This window comes from Zonotrichia albicollis, chromosome 2 (assembly GCF_047830755.1).
Source record: "Zonotrichia albicollis isolate bZonAlb1 chromosome 2, bZonAlb1.hap1, whole genome shotgun sequence".
Lineage (NCBI taxonomy): Eukaryota > Metazoa > Chordata > Aves > Passeriformes > Passerellidae > Zonotrichia > Zonotrichia albicollis.
The window spans coordinates 58,813,893-58,839,310 of NC_133820.1; the positions used below are offsets into that span (position 1 = coordinate 58,813,893).

Genomic DNA, 25,418 nt, shown 5'->3' on the forward strand with positions numbered 1-25,418 from the left:
TGCAAATATACTGGCACTAGGTAGTGACTGAGCCACAACACTTAGAACCAGCAACAGTTTTAAAGACAATTTAGAATAAAATTAGTTGAGTGTAAAGATTAGAAAGTATAAATGTCAGATTGCTTCTACTTGTAAACAGTAGGCCAGAAAACAAGTGTTTAAATCTCTACCATTTCTCTAAACAGAGTTCTCTAAACATTTTGTAGCACCTGTTATTTTGCACCACAGAGTCTAAGCTCAGCCTATTGGGTTTTTTTTTAAATGAAAGCTTGCTCTAAAAAATATTTTACCTAAACCCACACATGAAGTTACAGACATTCTCTGTTTAAATTTATTTTAACATGAGGAAAATTTTACTAAATTTATATTGAATGCAAATAGCACTAATGCTACAGTTATTACTTATATAAAACCCAAGCTGAAGTCAGATCATAAATGTTACCTGATGTGGTTTATCAGGTCGCTGGAAGAAGTCACAATAGATGTAACCTAGCAAACCTTCAGTTTCGTGAACAACAGCCTGAAGAAAAAAAGGGTATCATTTCCACAGTGAAAGCACTGATAATGTGCAAACTGAAGATGTAATATTCAAATCCCAAGACTTATAATGAAGAAATAACAAACGAACTGGGAATAATTAATATAAAATCTGTTCTTAATTTTACTTGAAAATAAATATATGGACAAAATTCACATCTTGTATCTCAAACTACAGACATTTCTGCATTTCACTGAAAACTAGCTAGTCACAGATTAGTATTAAAAGTACTTTCTGTGTTAAAAAAGCCCACAAATGACAAACAGAAGTGATTTACCACAGAAATAAAAACAGAAAGAGTAAGGAGTAATTATAAATTGACCCACAGTATATAAAGAACAGCATCTCTTGCTGGAGGCTGAGGATAGAAGAGCAGTGGAGAAGATCTGGCAATGAATAAATGTAGGAAGACAACAGAGGAACTTGGGAACCTGATGAGTAAGTTACTGCCCAAGTTTTGATTTCTACTCTCCCCTAAAAAGAGGGCAGAAAGACAAAAATCAATCTCAAAGTCAAGATGACTTAAAGAGCAAAAAAAAATGAGGCAAAGACACACCTCCAGCACTCTAGTCATCTAAGGTCATCTACAAACTGAAACTAAAACTAACAGGGCCCATTCAGAAAGGTGCAACAATAATCTCCAAACAGAAAATGTTTCTGATTCAGGCATCGTTGACACAGATCTATTAAAAGGCCATAAAATACCAAACATCCAAAAGGCACTTAAAGAGATGATAAAGCTCTTGAGGTCTAACTTCAACTCAAATTAGACAACTAGTTTGTGTTTTTGATAGGTATCCAAATAATTATTTTTAAAAAGTTTGATTCATAGCTCACAGGAACACACTATCTTGATTATTTTCCTTTGGTTTCAGATGCTGGGAACAAGAATACTTACCAACTTTCTAACATCTTCAGACCAAATCTCTCCTCTCTTTGTCTGTTCAGCATACAGAGAGATCCCTAGGAGCTGACTGAACAGAGAGTTCAAACCTTCCATGCATGCCCCAAGAGAGAAAAATGGACAATACAAGCCAGGATCAATGTTGTACCTAAGGGAATACAAGAATCCCATAACAGTCAGTCAGCAGAGCTACATAAACTATAGTACTCACCTTCAAGCCACAGGATGTCACAAAATACACCAGCTCAGCCCAAAGACCCTCAGCGAGCATGTTTGGCTTTATTTTTCAAATAGTGAAACCAAGTTACAGGCACAGTGCTTTGTAGTACCTCAATTATTTCAAATAGAGATACCAAATTCAACAGATGTTGACTATGATTTTGAGAAATGTGGTGAACATGCAGCCCAAATAGACCATGGGTGGCCAAGCAGTGGCTTTTGATACTCAAGAGGCCATTGGCACTTAAGTGCCTTTCCCATGCCAAGGCTGCATCGTGTGACTGATCAGAAAAACAAGCTGGCTTTGGCTGTGGTGTAAGCCAAATCCCCAGCTAGGGCAGGAAACCAACTGGTAAGCACTGCTGACTCTGCAGTCTTGCCTTTCACTTCAGCAACAGAAACACCAAGTAGACACAATCACCTCCCACACAAAAATCACACCTCAAGCTCTGGGGACTCTTTTGAACCATGTAGAAAATATCTTACAGCTGCAAGCCACCTGGAAATTTCAGTATGTGACATGGATTTCAAACATGGCCAACACAGCTTCCTGAGCCTAACCTCAACCAACCAGGTTCAAGATGTAGTACAGAAGACACTCATAGGAGGAAGACATCATACATCTGCATGCATACACAGAATGAATAAAAAATTCAAAAAGGAGTTCAGAGATGTATGCAGTCTGCAGAAGGGTTTACACTCCCTGAGACTCTGACCCTAAAAAGTAAACACACTACAAGTGTATCAAGCAAATAAATGCTTTACAAAATTACACCTTTCAGCAGCTGATCAGCACCATGCAACTCTTTTGAGACAATAGCAAAATCAGAACTGGAATCTGCTTGTAGCTGTGTGTGCACCCCAAATGGCAAAAAATACTCTTGTCTCATTTCACATACAAAGCCCAAGCGTTATTTTATGCTGTCTTCTAGGGTCTGAGAGTAAAGACTGTTTAACTCTAGACAATCACAGTCACTGAAATTTAAACATGCATCAGCTAGACTACAATAGCTGGACACCAAATATGAGAACCATGCTGGTTTAAGGCCTGGGATCAAAAGGCTTAGTTACAGACCAGCTGTGAAAGCACCAGATAGTCTCTACCCACACACCTACCCTTCCTTCCTTCCCACTCCCACAGAGAAGACCTGAAAAAGAAACCCACTGGGAATACTTCATTTGCTGAAGTGCTGCTTACAACTGCAGCTCTGATTCACTGATGGGCATCACTGAGCTGTGAGGCACAACAGAGGGGGGTTACTCCTCTAAGCCATGATATAGTGAGGTACAAGATTTTGCTTATTTTCACACCACAAATGCAAGAAGCTAAAGTCGTGTATTCCATTCTATTTAAACTATACTAGAACATAGAAAATAAAGTAGATTTTGCTTCTACCACACAAACATAGTTTTTCAAGAACTCCACACTTAAATTCACACACTGCATGCTTCCATGTACATGTTTTCCCTCTTACTCAAAAAGTCATTACACCCAAGGAATAAGCATAATATAAATCACTTTAGATCAAGTTAGAGAGAAAGACTGAAAGCAAGTCTTTAAAAGAAAGCAGAAGAGATTAGTTAATTTTCATATAAACCACAGAAATTTGGAGTACAAAGGACATTGATTGACACAGAGAACTGTCCCTTCCACTGCAACATACAGAATTACAGCGGCCCTAATGCTTTCAACAGTGGCCCTTTTTGGAAAGCTTTAGCAGGTAAATCTCAGATGTCTCCATACTTTTACAGAATCACCCAGTGATTGCCTTCTTGCCAGACTGTTACCATTAAAACTGAAACACACCACTAAGTGCTTCAGACCTCCTGATTCTGCTCTGAAGCTCTCCCTGCATACAGACAACAAGCCCAGTTAAAACGCCCCATCTTTGGCAGCAAATCATAACAACATCCATAATAGTTTAAAACTGGTTTTTGTCATATCACTTTAAAATCTTGTACTATCATTCTACTATCATTCTACATGCCACTATGAATAGTAAGCCGTAATTCAAAGAATTGCTTCTTTAACTAATATCTGGCTACAAAAGTACTGTCTCAATACACACCACAGACAAGCTCAAGGGGCTTCATTGCACAAGGGCTCTTTGCAGGGCTTTGTTGCTGAGTGCACTTCAATCAGCCCTGCCAAATCTATGCTTATTTGCAAAGCCTGCACACCCTCCTCCCCCCAGACATCCAGTATCATTCAGGATTCCTGTGCTATTTCCTCCCTGCCCAGTGGGAGAAGAGAGACAAGCCTACAAGATATTTCACGAAAGAAACATATGATACAGTACTACAAACACAGACTTCAGTAAATCAAAATTGAACACTACCAACAGCTCACATTCATAACAAAACATCAGATTTTCACAGCTGCAGGAAACTAAAATGTGTTACTCCCAACAGTGAGTTCAGCTGCAGGATAAGAGAACATGAAAATAATAAGAAATTAAAGAACAGCCCCTTGAAAACATTTCATGAAATTAGACAACTTTTACACAAGAAATATGAAAAATCAAAAGATGTGTAGAGACTGCTCAAAATTTTCTAAGAGCAGAATTTTTTTTTGATGGACCAGCTAACCCTGGAAACCATTTCCAAGTACATGAAAGACAAGAAAGTCACCAGGAGCAGTCAGTATAGATTCAGCAAAGACAAGTCATGCTTAAAAAAAGACTTGACAACCTTATACGATGAAATAACTGGCCTGGCAGAAAAGGGGAGAGAAGTGCACATCACCTCCTTGGACTTCAGTGAGCCCTTTGACACTGTCTCCCATAAGATCCTCACAGAGAAGCTGTCAAGGTATGGGCTGGATGAGCAGACAGAAAACTGGCTGAATGGCAGGGCTCAGAGGGTGATCAGTGCCACAAAGGCTGCTTGGAGGCCAAGGACCAGCACTGTGCTCCAGGGGTCAGTACTGGGTCCAGTCCTGTCCAGTCATTGGCAGATAACACCAAACTAGTCATCCAAACTGGGAGTAGTGGCCGATATGTCATAGGGTCTTGTTTCCATCCACTGGGACCTTTACAGGCTTACAGGATAAATGAGCTGACAGGAATTTCAAGAACTTCTCCACTTCGCCTGGGGAGAACAACTCCAGGCACCAGTATGTGCTGGGGGACATCCAGACCCAGCAAGAGAGGCATTTTGCAGACAGCGACCAGGGGGTCCTGGTGGACACCAAGTTAGGCACCAGCTAGTGAGGGACCCTTGCCACAAAGAAGGTGACCAGCACCTTGGGTGCATTAGGAAGAGCATGGCCAGCAGGCTGGGGGAGGTGACCCTTCTGCTCTACTCAGCACTGTGTCCAGTGTTGAAGTGCTGTGCCCAGTGCTCAGCTCATCAGGAAGAGAGGCACAGCCACACTGCTGTGCCTGGGAAAGAGAAGGCTCAGAGGGATCTTAATAAAGAGTACAAATTCCTGAAGGAAGGGTGCAAAGAGGAGAGAGCCAGACTCTTCTCAGTGCTGCCCAGTGACAGGACCAAGGCAATGGGCACAGAATGGAACACAGGATGTTGCATCTTAACATCAGCAAGCATTTTTTTCCCAGTGAGTATGAGCAAACACTGGCACAGGTTATCCTTAGAGGCTACAAAGTCTTGCAACTTGGAGATACTGAAAAAGCTGCCTGGACATGATCATGGACACTCAGCTCTAGAAGATCCAGCTTTAGCAGGGGACTTCCACATGACCTCCAGAGAAAATTTCCAACTCCAACTACTTTGTGAAGATGTCATATGGAACCCAGGACTAAGAGCACACAGCTGCAGCAAGAGATAGATGCCAGCTTAATCAGAGGAAGACAATGTTTCATACTAATCACAAAGGATTACCACATTCAGTTGAAATACTGGATTAATGTGTTTGCTGGAGGGGTGGAACAAAACAACCTCTGAAACAAAGTTTGATTTCATGTCAGTCAAATACAAAGATATGTACTAGTAGGACAAAGCAATGATATTTCTTCATTGATAGAACAGCTGACACTAATATATTGCAGGGAGAAGATCAATACCTACTTCTCATTCTCAGCACTCCTTGAACATGCACAATGTCCCCATGACCCCGCCCCAGGATGAAAAGTATGTGAAGAAGGCCTTCTGATAAATACTTTGTAATACACTGTCACTGTCCAAAGTGGGAGCGGGGGTGGGGTGGTGGCAGGAAGTCAGTCTGGAATAGTTTTGTCCTTTGAAAAAAGCATGATACTTATCCACCCCCTCAGAAAAATAGTAGCAACAGACTACAATGCCTTAAGGCAGACTCCCCAGAGGAACTAGCCCCCTACTGTGGCTAATGTTTGAAGATGTCACAATCTTGACATTTTGAGTACAATGAGGTCCTGACTAAAAAACCACTTTAATAGAAACTACACAAAGTTAATGTCGGTCCCTTCTGCTACAACATTGCCAGGATCAAACCTCTCCCACATTTAATGAAACATGTGTGTTAATGTTCTTCTTGCCAATGGAAAATTGAAAAAAGTTTTGAAAAACAACATTTTTTTATAAAGAATGCCAAAACAAAAATGTTTCTACTTCTGATCTCAATTGTCCATTTCTGCCTTGCCTATTACACCAGTGGACAAAAAAATATCAAAGCAGAAGATACTGAAAAACCCTCAAATACCACTAGTATCTTATGCCACAGACTCAATATTTAACTTACATCTGGACACACATGGCAGCAGTCAGCAGAGATTATTATACCTTGAGTTATCTGGCATCCACAGTTTGCTAGCCAATGCAATGTCCTAGCAGTTATGCAGAAAGGAATTAAAACCCATAATACAGTGCAATTATCACAATCAGATTATAATAACCAATAATACTTCAAAATGAGTACTGGGTAGTGAAAAAAAAAAGCTACTCCACCAAAAAGTGTGTAATACATCTTCAAAAATCTTTGTCTAAATCCAGTATACACCCACTAAGCAGTAATCATTCCAGACACCAAAACACAGATCTAATTCCCAAGTTTTGAATTTGGTCCTACCTCATACATGAACTCTATTTTCACAAATTAAGTACAACCAACTCCAAGTGAAGAAAACCTAACCCCAAACTTGCACTGATTCCAGGAAAACTTTCTTTTTGGGCTTACTTAGGAACAGCAATTAGCTGAAACCTCAGCTATCTGAAACTGATGTTCTATAACCAAAACCTCAGCTCCTGGAATTATTACTGATAGATGATCTTGCCTTTCAGTGGCAAGAGCAAGCATATGATCGACTCTTTTCTGAGCCCCCACCTTCAAGATTTAATGCTACTCACTGAAACATAAAATGTGTAACACTAGGTAAGATTAGAAGACAATGGGGAAGAGGGGAAAACTGAAAAGATTTGCACCTTCCCCAAAAATAAAAGAACAGGAAATGCTGCAATCTCTACTAGATCGCTAAAACTTAAATCTGGCATATGGGTGTGGGTAGGAAACTATTTGGAAGAGTTTACCAAGTAGATGCTCCCTTGTTGAAGATTCTTGGTTGATTTCAGACACTCAAATGGTAGCAGTCATTAGCAACTTCATTGTTTCCAGATGACAAGAAAAAAGCATCTGTTAGCTGGCAAATGATTACCCAATCTCAGTTACTGACAGCTTCATCTCATAGTGGGATTGCAAGAACACATTTCCCAGGCACAGTATTTTGGCATTCAAATTCCTACCAATCTAAAAACATGGTAGCAATGGTGTACTTTGGGCAGCAATGGTGTACTGGTTTAGGCCAAATTTGTTAAAGAATCTGCAAAGGAGGGCCCCTCCAGAAAGCGAAACCCCCACACGGCCCCTCCCCCCAACCGGTTCGGGAAAAAATTCCTCGGAGAGAGGTGGAAAGAACCTGTTTATTTGACTGGCCCCGCACCCCCCAGCACACAAAATGAACAATACCCGATGACACCGCTCTGAGAAAGATGGCAAAATCAGAAAGTCTCTTTCGGGGGTGGTTGCTCTGTTCTCAGTCCCTCCGGCGCTGGGCCAGCCGCTGCAGCCGAACCCTTGGTGTTCCCGGGTCCAGTCTGGAGCAGGTTCGAGATGGTCACAGGAACAGGAGAGGAGAAACAGTCCAGGAAGCAATGTGGACTGTTTAGCTAGAACTAGCTAATAAGCAGAGGCAGAAAGCAGAGCAGAAGCAAGAGCAGAAAAAGAGAGCAAGCCAAAAGCAGCAAGCAAAAGCAGCAAGCCCAAGCTGGAAGTAAAAAAAACAGCTCTGTGTACCGCTTGTCTCTGTGTCCTGATAACAGAAACCCAAACAAAACTTCCACTCTCCAGGGCCGGTCTTAAAGGCACAGAACAGATGAATGGGGATATACAAGCATCATAACGTCACCCCAGGACATTCCACCCCTTATCCCCATATCATCAACATACTACAACACATCATGCATTATTCATACAAAATTTCTATCTGTTCCCCCAAAATTACAAGCAATACCCATCATGCCTTCATCACATCCCCACACTGGACCACTGAATCCAGGCCCTATATTACAGAGCTGCAGGATTCCCCCTTTTCACTTTAGTCACTTAAAGCTCCATCTATCACTTGCTCAGACCTTCGACACTTACACATTTCCTTCTCCATCTTCCACTTGCCCAGACCTTCAACTCTTACACATTTCCTTCTATCTCATGTCTGTATGGTTTAATGTACAGACAATGGCAGTAACATCCAATGAACAGTGATATTGCACATCATTCTTACCCCACCATCAGATCTCCCTGAGGTACACATTGTGTTGTTCCATCTCTTTGCATTATCCACCACGTGCAACCTGGTCCCTGAGCAAAGACAACCCCACGAATAGGTTTGTCTGTACTCGAGGCAGAATTGATCCACACAGTCTTCCCTAACAAACCTCTGATATGTACCACTGGGACTTTGTCCCCTTCTATTACATTCAGGGACTCAGACTGGGCAGGACCTGCTCGGTTGGTGGAACCTCGGGTGTTAACAAACCAGGTGGCTTTTGCCAGATGCTGCTCCCAATTCTTGAAAGATCCCCCACCCAAAGCTTTCAACTGGGTTTTTAGTAGTCCATTGTACCTCTCCACTTTCCCTGCAGCTGGTGCATGGTAGGGAATATGGTACACCCACTCAATGCCACGTTCCCTAGCCCAGGTGTTGATAAGGCTGTTCTTGAAATGAGTCCCATTGTCTGACTCGATCCTCTCAGGGGTGCCATGTCTCCACAGAACTTGCTTTTCCAGGCCCAGGATGGTGTTCCGGGCTGTAGCATGAGACACAGGGTAGGTTTCCAACCATCCAGTGGTGGCCTCCACCATGGTCAGCAAGTAGCGCTTGCCCTGGCGTGTCTGGGGCAGTGTGATGTAGTCAATCTGCCAGGCCTCCCCATACTTGCACTTGGACCACCGCCCACCGTACCAGAGGGGCTTCACTCGCTTGGCCTGCTTGATGGCAGCACACGTCTCACAGTCATGGATAACCTGAGAAATACTGTCCATGGTTAGATCCACCCCTCGGTCTCGTGCCCACTTATAGGTGGCATCTCTGCCCTGGTGGCCTGAGGCATCATGGGCCCATCGAGCTAGGAATAACTCTCCCTTATGCTCCCAATCTAGGTCTATTTTGGACACCCCTATCTTTGCAGCTTGGTCTACCTGCTCATTGTTTTGGTGCTCCTCGGTGGCCCTACTCTTGGGTACATGGGCATCTACATGGCGGACTTTCACAGGTAGCCTCCCTACCCTGGTAGCAATGTTTTTCCACTCACCAGCAGCCCAAATTGGTTTCCCTCTACGCTGCCAGTTAGCCTTTTTCCACCTCTCCAGCCATCCCCACAGAGCATTGACTACCATCCATGAATCAGTGTAGAGGTAGAGCTTTGGCCACTTCTCTCTCTCAGCAATGTCAAGGGCCAGTTGAACAGCTTTGAGTTCAGCAAATTGGCTTGATCCACCTTCTCCTTCGGTAGCTTGTGCAACCTGTCGTGTGGAGCTCCATACGGCTGCTTTCCACTTCCGGTTCATCCCTACAATGCGACAGGAACCGTCAGTGAAAAGAGCGTAGCGTGTTTCCTCTGGGGGCAGTTGGTTATAGGGAGGAGCCTCTTCAGCACGTGTCACTGGTTCTTGTTCCTCTTCATCTGTGACACCAAAATTCTCACCTTTGGGCCAATTTGTAATGACCTCCAAAATCCCAGGGCGATTCAGTTTACCTATACGGGCGCGCTGAGTGATGAGAGCAATCCACTTGCTCCATGTAGCACTGGTGGCATGGTGAGTGGAAGGAACCTTGCCTTTGAACATCCACCCCAGCACCGGTAGTCGGGGTGCCAGGAGGAGTTGTGCTTCAGTGCCTATTACCTCCGAAGCAGCCTGGACTCCTTCATAGGCAGCCAGGATTTCTTTCTCTGTTGGAGTATAGTTGGCTTCAGCCCCTCTGTAGCTTCGACTCCAAAATCCCAGTGGTCGACCCCGAGTCTCCTCAGGCACCTTCTGCCAAAGGCTCCAGGACAAGCCATGGTTCCCAGCTGCAAAGTAGAGCACATTCTTCACCTCTGGTCCTGTCCTGACTGGGCCAAGGGCTACTGCATGAGCAATCTCCTGCTTGATCTGGACAAAGGCCTGTTGCTGCTCAGGGCCCCACTGGAAATTGTTCTTCTTGCGGGTGACCAGGTAGAGAGGGCTCACGATCTGACTGTACTCAGGAATATGCATCCTCCAAAAACCTATTGCACCCAAGAAAGCTTGTGTCTCTTTCTTATTGGTGGGTGGAGACATTGCTGTGATCTTGTTGATGACATCTGTAGGAATCTGACGCCGTCCATCTTGCCACTTCACTCCCAGGAATTGAATCTCACGAGCTGGTCCCTTTACTTTGCTCTTTTTAATGGCAAAACCAGCTCCCAGGAGGATCTGGATAATTTCCTTCCCTTTCTCGAACACTTCCGCAGCTGTGTTCCCCCACACAATGATGTCATCAATATACTGCAGATGTTCTGGAGCCTCACCCTTTTCCAGTGCAGTCTGGATCAGTCCATGGCAGATGGTGGGGCTGTGCTTCCACCCCTGGGGCAATCGGTTCCAGGTGTACTGCACTCCCCTCCATGTGAAGGCAAACTGAGGCCTGCATTCTGCTGCCAGAGGAATGGAGAAAAATGCATTGGCTATGTCTATAGTGGCGTACCACCTTGCTGCCTTGGACTCAAGCTCATACTGGAGCTCTAATATGTCTGGCACGGCAGCACTCAGTGGTGGAGTCACTTCATTCAATGCACGATAGTCCACAGTCAATCTCCATTCTCCTTCAGATTTTCGCACAGGCCAAATGGGGCTGTTGAAGGGTGAGTGGGTCTTGCTGACCACCCCTTGGCTCTCCAGCTCTTGGATCATCTTATGGATGGGGATCACAGCATCTCGAGTGGTTCTATACTGCCGTCGATGCACTATGGAAGTGGCAATTGGCACTCGTTGCTCTTCTCCCGTCAGGCATCCTACTGCAGATGGATTCTCAGACAACCCAGGCAAGGTGTTCAATTGCTGGATGCCCTCTGTCTCTACAGCAGCTATTCCAAATGCCCATCTGAGTCCTTTTGGGTCTTTGAAGTACCCACTTCGAAGGTAGTCTATGCCCAAAATACATGGGGCCTCTGGGCCAGTCACAATAGGATGCTTCTTCCACTCATTTCCCGTTAGGCTCACATCAGCTTCCACCAAAGTGAAATCCTGGGATCCCCCTGTCACACCAGCAATAGAAACAGACTCTGTCCCCACATATCTTGATGGGATTAATGTGCACTGCGCACCAGTATCGACCAAAGCTTTATACTCTTGTGGTTCCGATGTGCCAGGCCAACGAATCCACACAGACCAGAAGACACGATTTTCCCTGGCCTCTACCTGGCTAGAGGCAGGGCCCCTCTAAGCCTGGTTATCATTATTTCCCTGGGTGTATGTTTTGGATGTTCCTTCGAGGGGATCAGACATGTCATCATCATCATACCTGGCTGTTCAGCTGCGGGCAACTGGAGCTGCTTTCCTCCTGGTGGCTTCCTTCAGTTCACGCACCCGTCATGCTAGAACAGCGGTAGGTTTCCTATCCCACCTTCTCATGTTTTCCCCGCAATCACGCAGGTAAAACCACAGCTCAGCTCGTGGGGTGTATCTTCTCTCACCATCTGGGAAACGTCTGCCTTGGATACCGGAACCTCGGATCTGTACTGCTGAAATTTGGAGAAGGTCTTCTTTAATCTCCTCTCTAAGCTTCTTATGGTTCTCCTCTATCTTATCCTCTAAGTTCTGCAGACGTGTTTCTACCGCTGCGATTCTGGCATGTGTCGGGCCATGTACAGCATCTGCATATGCTCGGAGCTTCCTTGCCATGTCAAGCACAGTCTCACCCCTCTCATCCCTCTTCATGATGGCTAAGGCAGAGGCATATTCTTGTGGCCCGAGTCGTACGAGTTTTCGCCACATCACAGACGTGCATGGTACTAAGTCTGGGTTCCTAGTTGTTACATCATCTGAGAAGATAATCTCAGCCACGGCCATTTCTCTCAGGCGTTGGATCCCTTGCTCTATTGTCTTCCACTGAGTCTGCTGCATATAGAGATCGTCTGCACACAGGTATCTTTCTGCCACACTTCTTAGGACCCGTTCCCAGAGGCTGTGAGAGTTAGCCCCCCTCATCATTCCTTGGTCTATGACAGAATCCTGTGACAGGGATCCCAAATGCCTGGCTTCAGTGCCATTCCAAAACGGTAGCCTCGCCTGCAGCATCCCAGAGACGGACCAGCCAACTAATTATGGATTCATCAGACCTTCGAGTGTAATCCTTCTGTAGGCCACGAAGGTCCTTCAGGGAGAAGGACTCAGTATTGGCATCTGATCTTGCACCTGCTGCTTTGACTCCTGACTTTACGTCAGGAGGCACTGAGGTTCCTTCTCCTGCATCATCATCATCATCATCATCATCATCCACTGGTCGATTGGTCTTGGCTGTGCATTTCCCACTTCTAGTGCTGGTAGCAACAGCCATGGGTTCAGCTGCTGGCTTCGAGCCTGGAGTGTTAGCTACAGCCTGAGTCACCGGGACAGTTGCTGACTTATCTCCCTGCCCCCCTGCCTCTGTCTGCTGCCCTAGAGTATCTAGCAGTGTGCGATAAGCATATGCCAGGGCCCAGCTCACTGCAATGACCTTCCTCTCCTTAGGCTCATCCTGGTACTTCTCTTTCAGATATTTCCCCACCTCAGCTGGGTTCTGAATTTGTTCATGGGGAAAATCCCACACTATAGGGTCAGAGAATTCCTTCAGGATTTGGCCCATATCCTCCCATTTCCCACACCACTTAGGATTTTCCACACCAGGGTTTACTCCTGAGTCAGGGGTCTCATCAGCCCGTCTAGAAATCTCAGCCCTCATTCTAGAGAAGCAGCAGGCTGTATAGAGGAAGGTTACCAGATTGAATACCAGGAAGATGGTTTCTTTAACATTGAGGGGAAACTGAACATCCTTCACTAGTGATGCAACTGATTCATAGGAGAAGGAGGAAAGCAGAGGCTGAAAAACCTCATTCCCTCCTGCTCCTCCTGCGACAAACTGGATGCATAACCATAGCCATGAACCATTCATACCTGGAGCAGACCTCAGCATGTTTATAAACTTCTTGCACATTATTGCCACCAAACCCAGCAGGATAGCTATTCTGGTCACAGCCCCTCTGATGTAAAAACTACGTATTAGGGGCAATACTAAAGCTATTTCTGGATAGGAAAATAAGCCTAGGGACCAGAGAGGTATTAAAATCTCAAAAAACCCTAGGGACCAGAAATGCATGCAAACCTTCACCCCAACAGACATTATGAATCCAAAAAGCATGGCTATTAGCTGATTTAAACAAACACAGAGTAATAGCAGCCAAAATGCAGTCAAAACAGGGTTTTTCCACTCTCTCTCTCACCTCACGTTTGGGCGCCAAAGATTTGTACTGGTTTAGGGCAAATTTGTTAAAGAATCTGCAAAGGAGGGCCCCTCCAGAAAGCGAAACCCACACGGCCCCTCCCCCCAACCGGTTCGGGAAAAAATTCCTCGGAGAGAGGTGGAAAGAACCTGTTTATTTGACTGGCCCCGCACCCCCCAGCACACAAAATGAACAATACCCGATGACACCGCTCTGAGAAAGATGGCAAAATCAGAAAGTCTCTTTCGGGGGTGGTTGCTCTGTTCTCAGTCCCTCCGGCGCTGGGCCAGCCGCTGCAGCCGAACCCTTGGTGTTCCCGGGTCCAGTCTGGAGCAGGTTCGAGATGGTCACAGGAACAGGAGAGGAGAAACAGTCCAGGAAGCAATGTGGACTGTTTAGCTAGAACTAGCTAATAAGCAGAGGCAGAAAGCAGAGCAGAAGCAAGAGCAGAAAAAGAGAGCAAGCCAAAAGCAGCAAGCAAAAGCAGCAAGCCCAAGCTGGAAGTAAAAAAAACAGCTCTGTGTACCGCTTGTCTCTGTGTCCTGATAACAGAAACCCAAACAAAACTTCCACTCTTCAGGGCCGGTCTTAAAGGCACAGAACAGATGAATGGGGATATACAAGCATCATAACGTCACCCCAGGACAAATGGGGACTGTGACAGCAATTGAAACATCTCTTCCCTCAGTCCTTTCAAAGAAAATTCTCATGCTGTTAAAGGGTATCAGGTTGTATCTTCAAAACACACTCTGACCTGGGCTAGATTTTGTAAAAGACGACATAAAACTTTAAGATGATGACTTCTCTCAATACACTCCTTCAGCATTTTAAATTGCGCAGTAACGAAGACAGAACTTGTCTGTGTAGGATGTAGAGCCTTTTTGAGGGCTGATCCAAGACTGTAAAATTAACTTCTCCTGAAGCTAAAAGGAAAACTCAAAGTTCCCCATCTTCTATCCCAGGTGTATGGTGCTTCTTTGATCCCTATTCTTACAAACATGAAACCAAGTGTACTTGTAAATGCAGACTAAAGCTTCCCAACAAAACCCTACCAAAACCAAGGCATTCCTGCCTTGGCAAGAGGTTGGACTAGATTATCTCCAGAGGTCTCTTTCAACTCTAACAATTCTGGGATTCCACCATATATTACTTTTCAATCGACAGAATGAAAGTACAACTTCAGTCAATGAATTAGCTGATATTGACTGACTCTACATAAAAAGGAGCAGAATTTCCAAAGTGCTTTAGCTTAGCCTGTCCTTGAGATGCTCACTAGCCTGAGTAAAGCTATCTTCATAATCTACATGTTAATAAATGTTGATGACCCTACTGTGCATATAATTATTTTTATTATACTACATGTTAAAGCAGCAACCAATCTAAGACTCACTTTATGCACAATTTTCAAGCTGTTATCTAACTGTGAGCTTGAACAGTTGTACAGCTTTGTGACTTCTATTTAAAACAAATAGTAAAAAACTGAAATAAAACTGCAAGAAGCAGCTGCTTTATTACGAGCACACTCTTTGGCAAGCAGCCTACACATTTATTCAGACAAGTTATGATTTTATCTCCAACAGGAAGTGCACTCAAGTATTTTTGGGAAAAGAAATCAGAAAGGAAATCATCATGACCCACACTGAACTACCAGCACTCTGCTACCAGTAAAACTTCTGCTAAGGGTTACTGCTACTAGGAGGAAAGGTTAATGTTCGGGAGACAGATAGCATTTAGTGACAATAACTACTGCAAAGGAGACCTGGAAGACAGGTTCTCTTGTTTGCTGTAATTTGCAGCCCCAGAAGAGCAGACAGACTCTTCTGCACATGGCAGAGTAAGATCACCAGAAAGACACGGTACTGCTGTCTCCAAAGCTGGCAAACACATGGAAACATGGCTACAGTATTTCCTAAGGAAGAAAAAGGATTCAGGGCAGCTAAACACCCTGTCTGGATACCCTTTTGCTTAAAATGTGAGTTGTGGGCCTTAGGATGCCCATGTCACCAGAGAAGGGCAGACACAAACATTATGACACTTTCAAGCTTCATAAGGTACCAGTCAGAGACTAGCACAAGTCTAGAGCTCAGCTATGAGCTCTTGCTTCTTGCTGGAACTTAGGCTTCCCAGACTGGACTGCATGTTGTATAGTTGAATCCCAAAAGGATGAAAAGCACAGTACTTTCTATGGGAATTTGCCTTTGAAAATGCAGGCAAAAGAGATGGATCTCAGATGGTGTTAACTTTGCACAGAACTATATACTCCAGTCAAAAAAATTTCTTACCATGTAACATTTCCTCCAGCATATCCTGGGTAAAAAAATCCACAGGGTATGGATTGATTTTTGATATTTGCAATTTGCTCTGCTACAAAAAGACTTTCCCAACTACTCCTGAACTTGAGCACATAAATTTTTTTAAGCCATTATGTGAAACTTAAAGGATCTGAATGTAATTCTGGAAGAACAGGAAAAGGAAATATCAAAACTTCTATCCGTTACAGACATACACACACCCATTAGAAAACACAATGATTAATCTAAAAGAAGACTTCCTGAAATCAAGGATTTTGTACATGCCTAGATATTAATAATTATTTTTAAAAGGTTGCTTTTAGTTTTGATGTGGGAAATATAGCATTTATGTAAAAAAAAGGGGACAGCAACACACATTCACCCTGCATAAATCAGTAACAGCATCAACAAATATAGACATGAACTCCTCTACAATGGAAAAGAATATTTTCCTCTGTGCCAATCTTTCAGTTAAGCTGCTTTGACTTAAGAAAGATAAAAATCAAGACTCAGAGGTCCTTTTATTGTAATAATGAACCTTAAATTAATTGTTTCTCTTGTAGAATTGCATAACTCTCATGCTTACATGTCGAAAACTGTGAAAGACTGAGACACAAACTTGAACATAATAGGTTTGCTCTGTATTCATTTTGCATATTCCAGTAACTTAATTCACTCTGAACATCTGACTTCAAATGCCAAAGCATTTGTATTTATAACAAAGCCCAAGAAATAATGAAAATTCTCTTATACTCTATGTCAGAATGTGAGCTAAGTAACTTTACAAAGAGTAATCTCAGTAGCCTCCTAACAAAAGTAGAAATATCGAAGAAAGCTGTAGTTTCTTTAATGTAAATTCCTACTTCTTATTAAAGGATAAACTACATTGAAGAAATCCAGACACTTTACTTTCACAGTTTGCAGCCCAGCAGTATTTTTAAGAGAAGCAAAGTAGCCAAACCAATTAAACAAACGATTATAAAAAGAAGTTAACTGACACAATGAGGTTTGGTTATTCTTCAAGAACAGCAGGCTTCAAACAAAAAGGCTGTGCCTCTGTGAGAAACAAAGATGCAGTATGTGATTATAAATAATTATTTCTAAGCTTCTGTGACTTCACTGAGTCTAAATAAAATGCAGACTCCTAAAATCACTTTCATTTAAGCTGTGTCTATGGAATGAGGCTAAGACTGTTTTGTGCAACATGACTTTCATCTATTCTATTAAGAATGCTTTTTATAAAATTTAACATTAGGGATATTTGAATCAGGATCACTGTTCTTCAGAACACAAACATTCAGACTCAACAACTGCAAATTAGCTGCCAGGCAAAAATTCTTATCAGTGGCTATTATATGTAGTCCCTGATATATCCTGACCTCTTTGGGGGGTTTTGTGAGAAAAATTATTATCCTGTTGATATCCACAAAAATATAGACGACAAAGTTAACTATCTCTAATAAAACAGATCCTGTCAAAACTTTCAAAGAAACCTGAAAAGATCTTGCTAGTAAAGATAAAAGTAAGATGAACCCCTCAGGTTAACTTGAAGAGATCAAGACAAGGAAAACCCCTTCCAATTTTCATTACATGCCAGACTATGAAACTTAATTCTTTACCTAAAGGGAGGCTCTGAACCATAATTTATAGAAGACTCTGGATTTCTTAAAAATAATAACAATAATAACAATAACAATAACAATAATAATAATAATAATAATAATAATAATAATAATAATAATATGCCTTTGTACTCTCATCAACTATAAAGTAGCACCTGTATTTCACATTCCTTTTTTCTTTCTGTTAACTGTACTTCCTAGAATATTCTGGAGGAGGTCAAGGGTACGTTGGAATATTGGTATCAACACTGCACACAGCTTTTAGATTTGATTTAGTTCTCAAATCAACAATTTCTTTGTTCTTCCACAATGTTTTGAATAAAGAAATAATTCTTGAAAGTTGAATTCTGCTTTACAGCAATGCTTTTCAGTAACTTTCACATTTTCCTCCAAAAATCTTAATCCACCAGCTTTAGTGACTGGTGAGTTAAAGTAGACTTTCTATACCTTCATTAGTTGATTTAACAGAAGGGATGCCTTAGCTTTCTTACAGTTTGTTACATGAAGTTCTCCTCTCTGAGCACTTTGGTTGAAAGATTTCCTAGTTACATTTTGCATTACGTTTCCACTTCAGCTTTCAAATTGAACAGTGACAGTTTTCTCACAAGTTCTGCAATAAGTCTGGGCTATACTTCCACATGGCATTCCCAAGAGAGAAGAGTCTTTCATAAAACTAAAAATAATTTTACAAAAAGCAGCCATGAACAAGTTTCTTTACTAGTAACTTGCAAACCTCAATATTAATTGCAGCTTTTAGGAACTTGTGAAACATCCAGTCACATTTTCATACCTTGGTACTTGGTAAGCCTCTGAAAAAACCCAGAAATGGTGCCCACCCTCCCCTGAAGCCAGTAAACCATGTATAGTCCCAACAAGAAAGGAAGTGATTTATTCCTAATCTCTGCTAAACTGGCACCCCCGCATTCAAAATGCCTGCAGCTGTCATGGTGGCTTCTCTTTCCTACACATCAGGAAACAAGCTTATTTTTGCAATGATCTGTAAGTACTCTGCAAGCACATCACAGCTTTAAGTGGAATAAGATCCGGGACATTTTGGCAAAAATCCTAACAGTGAATTATAGCCAGTGAAGTCAACTCAGCCTGGCAAGAACCACAGATAAAGGAAACAGAAGTCAATACCAAATACACAAAGCTCACTGCTGATGGTTCTGAAGAACACTTCTGCACCTCTGTCAGAAGTGACTAAGCACAGCCAATCCTACCTTCAAGGCAAATGGCTGATCTCAAAAAGTCTCTCACAGCATGTTGTGGTGATTTTCTGTTGTGTTTTTTAATCTGACCTGGAAGAAGTCAGCAGGACTACCACATCTTTGCAAGACCAGGGCCTTGAGAATTACAGCTGCACTTACTGAGAAGTAATGCAATTTAATTAATACTTGGGTACTTGTCTGCACTAAAATGCAACATTATTATTTTTATAATATACATATTAGACAGCTTCTTACTTGTTAGACGCCGAAGCATGTCCTAGCATTCACTGGTTTATTACCCTTAGCCTGCCAAAATTCTTGAGGTTCTCCTAATTACTCTATCTTCTTTTAAGAAACTACTATCATGAATTTCAGACTTTTGTCTCCTGTTTCTCTTAAAAGTACATTTATACCGACATGTATTTTCCCTGCCTCTTAAACTATAGCTACAAAAACATTACACTGTCTTAAGTGTAGGTTTAAAGCCAGAGAGGCTACTTAACATAGGCTGGGAAAAAAAATAAAAAAAGGAACATATCCTGTTCCCATCAACAGGAGGCTTACGCTTTTGAAGTAGGATCAAGTTTCCAGGGAAAAGACTTGGTGAAAGCTGACAGAAACAAAATTGTTGTGGCCGGGTTTAGACAGAACAACCGCAACGCTGCGGCTTGAGTCTGGAGCGCCTCCTGCTGTTCCAGGGACAGAACAGCAGCGACGGTCGGGAACGCCGAGGAAAGAAGTGACAAAAACCAACCCGATGCGACAGCAAACAGCATCAAAACTCTACAGTCCAAACGCATGAGGGCATTCTGCATCCTTCAGAAGTAAACATCTACCTTTTAGAACTAGTTATTAGAAATCTGGTGAAGGATTTGTTTCTTTAATACTGCTACAGTAAAGACTAAATGTATATTTACTAGACAAAATATATACATAAATTTAAAATACACAACATGCTGCAAATATAAAATAGACACATTAAAAACATGTCACGAGTTTTAGAGTCATGTGAGATGCAGCTGGTCAAAATCTGGAGGACTAAAGAGGAATGGCTGAATAGGCCAACATTTTCCAGCAGACACACGGTCCCATCGAATATTTCTTGCACCCCCTAGTGCTGAGTTACTTAACTAAGAACTGAATCCCCATAGTCTCTTTCTTTATACCTACATTTGTAGAGATAATCTGCATCTCCTGTACCTGACGATACCTAGAAGATGATGAGTCTGTACTTCAGCTGGAGCCACAGTGACATCAGTAGTCCAAAGGGAATACTCAAAAGCATACATTTGCTTCCTCATCAACAAAAATGTTTTACTAAGCAGAAGAAGAGAATTTCCTAATACAAAAACCTGCCATGCAAACTACTACTGAGTCCCAAAACATGAGAGACAAATACATAAGCCATGCTATGTGCACTGTACTACTACAAATACAACCATGGCATTTCTGTTAAAGACCTAAAGCTAAAAGTAAATTTCTTCCAAAAGAAAGAAACCCTTGGAGAACAAAATAAAAAAATCTAACAGACAAAATAAAAAATCTAACAGACTAAATAAAGAACAGGAGAAATGCATGACAGTTAAGTGCATCTTGTTTTAAAATATATTTTGTGATTCCAAGATGAAAATGTGCAAAATATAATAGAACATAAGTAAAAATGAATTATTTATTGAGCTTATAAATAAAACAAAGAAAAACAATTTTTTTAAAAGCATTCCATAATTTTCCTATGGAAAAAACCAACCAACCAACCAAGGAAAATAACATCACTTTTCCTTAGATGAATAATTTAATACTATGAGATAACTGGCTCAGTTAAAAAAGGAGTAACAACAAATAGCCAAAAGTCAAACTCCAGCCAAGCATCAAGGTTTCTGTGACAGATACAGTTCTCATCTTCCAGTTACAAAAGTGCTGAACTGAACATACCATAGTATCCACAGGGCATTCAGGAAGGGATGTGGTCAAACAAGGAAAGTACAAACAGAAGATAAAGAATAGGAGATTCCCATTTGGGCAACAGGGCATTTAGGGCAGAGACATGACAAGGTATATTCCCATCCTGCCTAGTTTCACTCATAGAGCACAGTCTTTGAGACTGTGCAGGGGAGTAGTGAGTTTTACTTTTCAGAGCTGATTACCCAGCGTCCAGTATCCTGTTAACCACCCACAATATGAGCAGAATAAATGTAAGGCCTTGTTCAGGCAGTTAGATCAAACACTTTTTCCAAAGACAGGCAACTATCCAGAAAACAGACCCATGAAAGATCTACACTCTTGTGTTAAAGCAAAGTAGCTTTGCACACAATGGAAAGGAAAACTACTTTTTTCCCTCCCCCTGTCTTGCAGACGCTTGCATATCGGCCAGAAACAAATAGTCCTACCCAAAATGGAGGGAGAAAAACATTGGGCCCCAATCCTGGATTATAATCAGGGAGGCCCTACACAGATTCAGGAGACTCTTCACACTGACCAAACTTTCAGACTTGGTGCCTGAATACAAAAAAATAGCAAAGATATACTGCCAATGTCTAGGTCTGTTTTACCTGCAGCTCTCCCTTCACAAAGACACCATGCAATTCTTAAAGTAACTTAATTGGGTCTCTTACAAAGCCCTCCAAGGAAAGGAAATATTTTTCTTTCTAATGCCAAAAAGAGCAGAATAATCTACTTGTGATCATCAGCAACTCTACCATGAGATGGTTAGCTTCATGAGGAGATCTAAGAAGGACAGTAAGACCAGTAAGATTAAGGACAATCAGCACCAGAAGACTCTTCCAGGACAAGTAAAAAACACAGTGCCTTCTACACCTAATGCTCTAACCCTTATGGTACACACCAATTCTGAAAACAACGAGGCCAGCTTCTAGCAATCCTTTCATGCTGTCTATACTACCACAGCTTTCTGATCCAGAGTAAACTACTATTTTAATCAGATACAACCAGTCTATGTTTGTTTAAAAACCAAAAAACTGTAAATCTGAAGTGAAGGAAGAATTTTTTTCTAAACCCCCTTGTGAGAGCATCACATCTTTCAATTATCTTTTCCAACAGAAACCTCAAAGGTCACTGCTGCTGATCTAATAAAGGCAACATGCAGGGCTTACATCTTTCAGGGCTGACATCTCATTATGTGCAAAGGCCCTGTGCACTATTTAAGTCTGTGTAAAGGATTTATTTCCCAGTCTTTGCAAGAGAGATAAGAATGAATTCTATCCATAAACAGTAAAGATTTACGGAAGAAGTTCCTATTTCAAGTCTGCAAAAGAGGATGAAGTTGCACATTCAGTAAGAAGCACAATGAAGATAAAATATGAAGCTGAATTGTATTCAGGGTTCAAAATTTATTTTTAAACATTAGTACAGCCCAGCTAAAAACTAAAAGCAAAACAAGAATAAGGATTTTCTATCAGTTCTAGAACTGCTTTGTCCTCTTTTATCTTCAGAGGGCCAATATTTCCTTGCAAAACAACACAGGAGCCAAAAACTTGTACAGGCATTTGAGCAGTAACTAAAAAATATTACAAACAACTCTCCCATCAGATAAAATATTTATTTTTTCATCTTGAGGTACATCTTCAAAGAAAGAAAGCCTGTTTATGTTGAGGACTTTCTTTGTCTTTATTGCAAAGACACTCATTTACATTACAATCAGGAACATAAGGAGCTTACCTCTCAGCACGAAGGACTCCACTGTAATAGGGGTGATCCCATGGCATCAGCATCTGAAAGAGAATTCCAGCTTATAATTACAATAACAGACAACAAGTGAACCCAGAGTAAAAGTTTTGTTTCACTTGAGTATTTTTGCAGTTTCAGTAAGTCACAGAATTTTGAAAAGTAATCTGAAACAATAAGGGCTCAAACCAAAAACAGCATCATATATCATAATCTGAAAACTTTTATAACACTTCTTGAAGACTGGTCTTCTTATTCAACTATATGATAGGATTTCATACCAGATTTCAAGAAATACACTCAGTTCAAATAAAAAGATAAATCTAGATATGTACAGCATTAAGATACACTCAATGTAGTACACAAACTGGGCTTGAATCTAACCTAAAGTAGAACCTTTATCAAATGAGTCAATTAATTCAAAGCAAAGTGATAGTCCCTTTCACAGCTTTATGTTTTGGTTATCTCAGTATCACTTTGTATAAACCAACAGCAAATACTCAGTATTTAGTTTTAATACAGCAACTAAGTGGTCAGAAAGCATTTGAAGCCAGTAGAGAGAATGTTTCTAATTCTACTTCATCTTATACACTGAAGTAGAAGTAATTGTAGAACATGATTACCTTGTACATATTTTTTAAATGTAACTTACTGAATTGTGGGGATTGAGCTTCATTTTCATCTTTGTCATCATTTCAAAGTCTTTTTGAGTTCTGAAAAATATTTTTATGATGAAAACATTAATGAAAGATCTTTGAGCAGTGAAATACAGTACATGATAATATTGCATCCTAATAAAATGTCCATCATCAGAGATTTATAGTACTATATAAAATGACGAGATAAAATCGTTGGTCCACATACAACAGTAGAAAAATATTTTCATTCTGCTTCTGCCATTCAGGTACTTTCAAATTCAGTCCCTCTTCCTGTGGTTGTACAGCTCAAAAGCATTTTCATTCTTACAATACACCCCATTTATACCCAGTGATGAAATTGTTTTGTGCTGTGTGGAGCTCAGGGTGGCAAGAGGGACAAAGATGGAAATTTGTTTATAGGTGCAAAACATATGGAGTTGTGCATATGGTAAGACCAGGAGAGGTGTTCCACGCTTCAACTTGGTCTTCCTGTTTGCTGTTAACTGCACTTCTTGCATTCAGTCCTCAGTGTTCTCTGATCACAGACACAGAAAGTATTCTAAGCACACAGATTTTTCTTCCTCTCAAAATTCTGGGGAAGTCTTGGTTTTTATTTAATCAAAGCACATAATAAGCAGCACTGACTAGCTTATTATTGCACAAGTCCCTCTATTCTTGAAATAAAGAGTATGGTTTAAAAAAAATGTAGTAAAAAAGGCATACCTTTTAGACAACTGCTCAGAAAGCTTCTCCAGAAATTGTCTTACTGTTTCTAGAAGGAAAGAAAAAATATTAAAATTATTCTTCCCTTCCCAAAGGATGTTAAATTTACATGAGATGGATGTTAAATTTAAAGGATGTTAAATTTAAAGGAGTGAGCATCAATTCTGAACCAAAACACCAGATCCTCCTCAGTGAGTACTGTTATTTACAGTGACCACTGAGTATGGCATACACCAAAATGCAACTGCAATACAACACTTCACTGGAAGAATTATGTGCAAACTTAGCTAAAGAAACGAACTACCTTTCATCTCATATGTTACACGTTTGACTTCTCAACATGTCCTTCCATACATGCCTTACTACCTGGATTTTTGGCCATTGTTCCCTGAAGAGCCCTGTGGGCAAAGGTGTCATAGCCAACCAGCTGTGCCAGGCTGTTCCTGCTCGCAAGCAGCTCCTCCAATCGAGCCAGCTGCTGAGAGTTTGAGTGCAGAAAAATCTTGTAAGCAGCTTCCCGCACCTAATACAAGGAAAAAAAAAAGTCACATTGCTACAGAGTGATTCCTAACAGAAACAAGTGATGCAACTGAAGATTGGCATAACAGCTGTATTCCACTGATATTGGTGGGAAAAGGCCTGAAGTCTTTTAACAATACTAATTACAATTGCCTGACAATTACAGCTCTTACCCATTAAAAGTGGAATGAGGAAATGCAGTGAGACAACCTAACACATCAAGAATGCCAAAAAGGGTCCCGTTCTCTACTCCTGTCAACAGTCTCTCATCACCTCTCTCTTTCTGCTAACATCTGTGCTTTTCAGACCACTCTGTGGGCTGCTTTAACTCATTAAAACTTTTGAAAATAAACCCAAGCTGTTCTCTGCATATCAGTTAAGTTTGCTAATGGTAGAATCTGACAAGAAAAAGAGACAGGGTCAGGGGAGAGAAAAGAGAGGAAGAGAAAAGCCTTATTTCTTTTGTAGAAGGAAACTATTAGTCTGCCCATCTGCCCACAAACTTTTTCCTTTTCTCATATTTTTAGTTAGAGTCTTAAGTTTGGGTCTTTTCATAAATAAAAAAAAACTACCTGAAGACTCAAAATTTAATAAAATGCTTTTATGTTTCACAAACCAATCACCAATAATTTTATTTCTACATTTGGAATAAGCTCAAGAAATCCAGCAACAACTTATATTTGCCTTCATCTGAACTAAGCCGCTCTCTACATAGCATAAGTGAAGAAAGAACCCTGAAATGTTTCAATATGCTCCTGATCCTAGAAATGTAACTAAAAGTCTAGGGTGCCACTGCCATATTTCAATGAGTCTAAATTAATTTTAAATTTGTAACTCTAATTATTTTTCAGAAAAACAACATTAACAAAAACTAAAATAAGGTTTTTTTCAGTATAATTGAGGTTGGATGGGACTTCATGAGGTCTCTAATCCAACCTCCTGCACAAAGCAGAGACAGCTATGAGCTAAGACCAAGTCACCCAAAGCTTTTTCCAGTCTAGTCCTGAAACCCTGCACATATGGGAGAGACAGGATGATCTCACTATTTCACTACTTGGTTATCATCAGCAGGAAAAACTCCTCCAACTGGCATTTCTCAACTTTTGCCTTCTGACGCTTGTTCTCCTGTCATGCACCATGC

At 41.4% G+C, this 25,418-nt stretch overlaps 1 protein-coding gene across 1 annotated transcript in view; it reads right to left on the minus strand.

The window, feature by feature from the left end:
* MIPEP (mitochondrial intermediate peptidase) overlaps positions 1 to 25,418 on the minus strand; it is a 72,180-nt gene that overhangs the window by 36,035 nt on the left and 10,727 nt on the right. The window contains exons 7-12 of the mRNA XM_005482515.4: positions 24,125 to 24,281; positions 23,759 to 23,807; positions 23,050 to 23,110; positions 22,392 to 22,444; positions 1,437 to 1,590; positions 443 to 520 (exon numbers count right to left, since the gene is read on the minus strand). Coding sequence (XP_005482572.2) covers positions 443 to 520; positions 1,437 to 1,590; positions 22,392 to 22,444; positions 23,050 to 23,110; positions 23,759 to 23,807; positions 24,125 to 24,281 — 552 coding nt within the window. The remainder of the gene's footprint in view (positions 1 to 442; positions 521 to 1,436; positions 1,591 to 22,391; positions 22,445 to 23,049; positions 23,111 to 23,758; positions 23,808 to 24,124; positions 24,282 to 25,418) is intronic.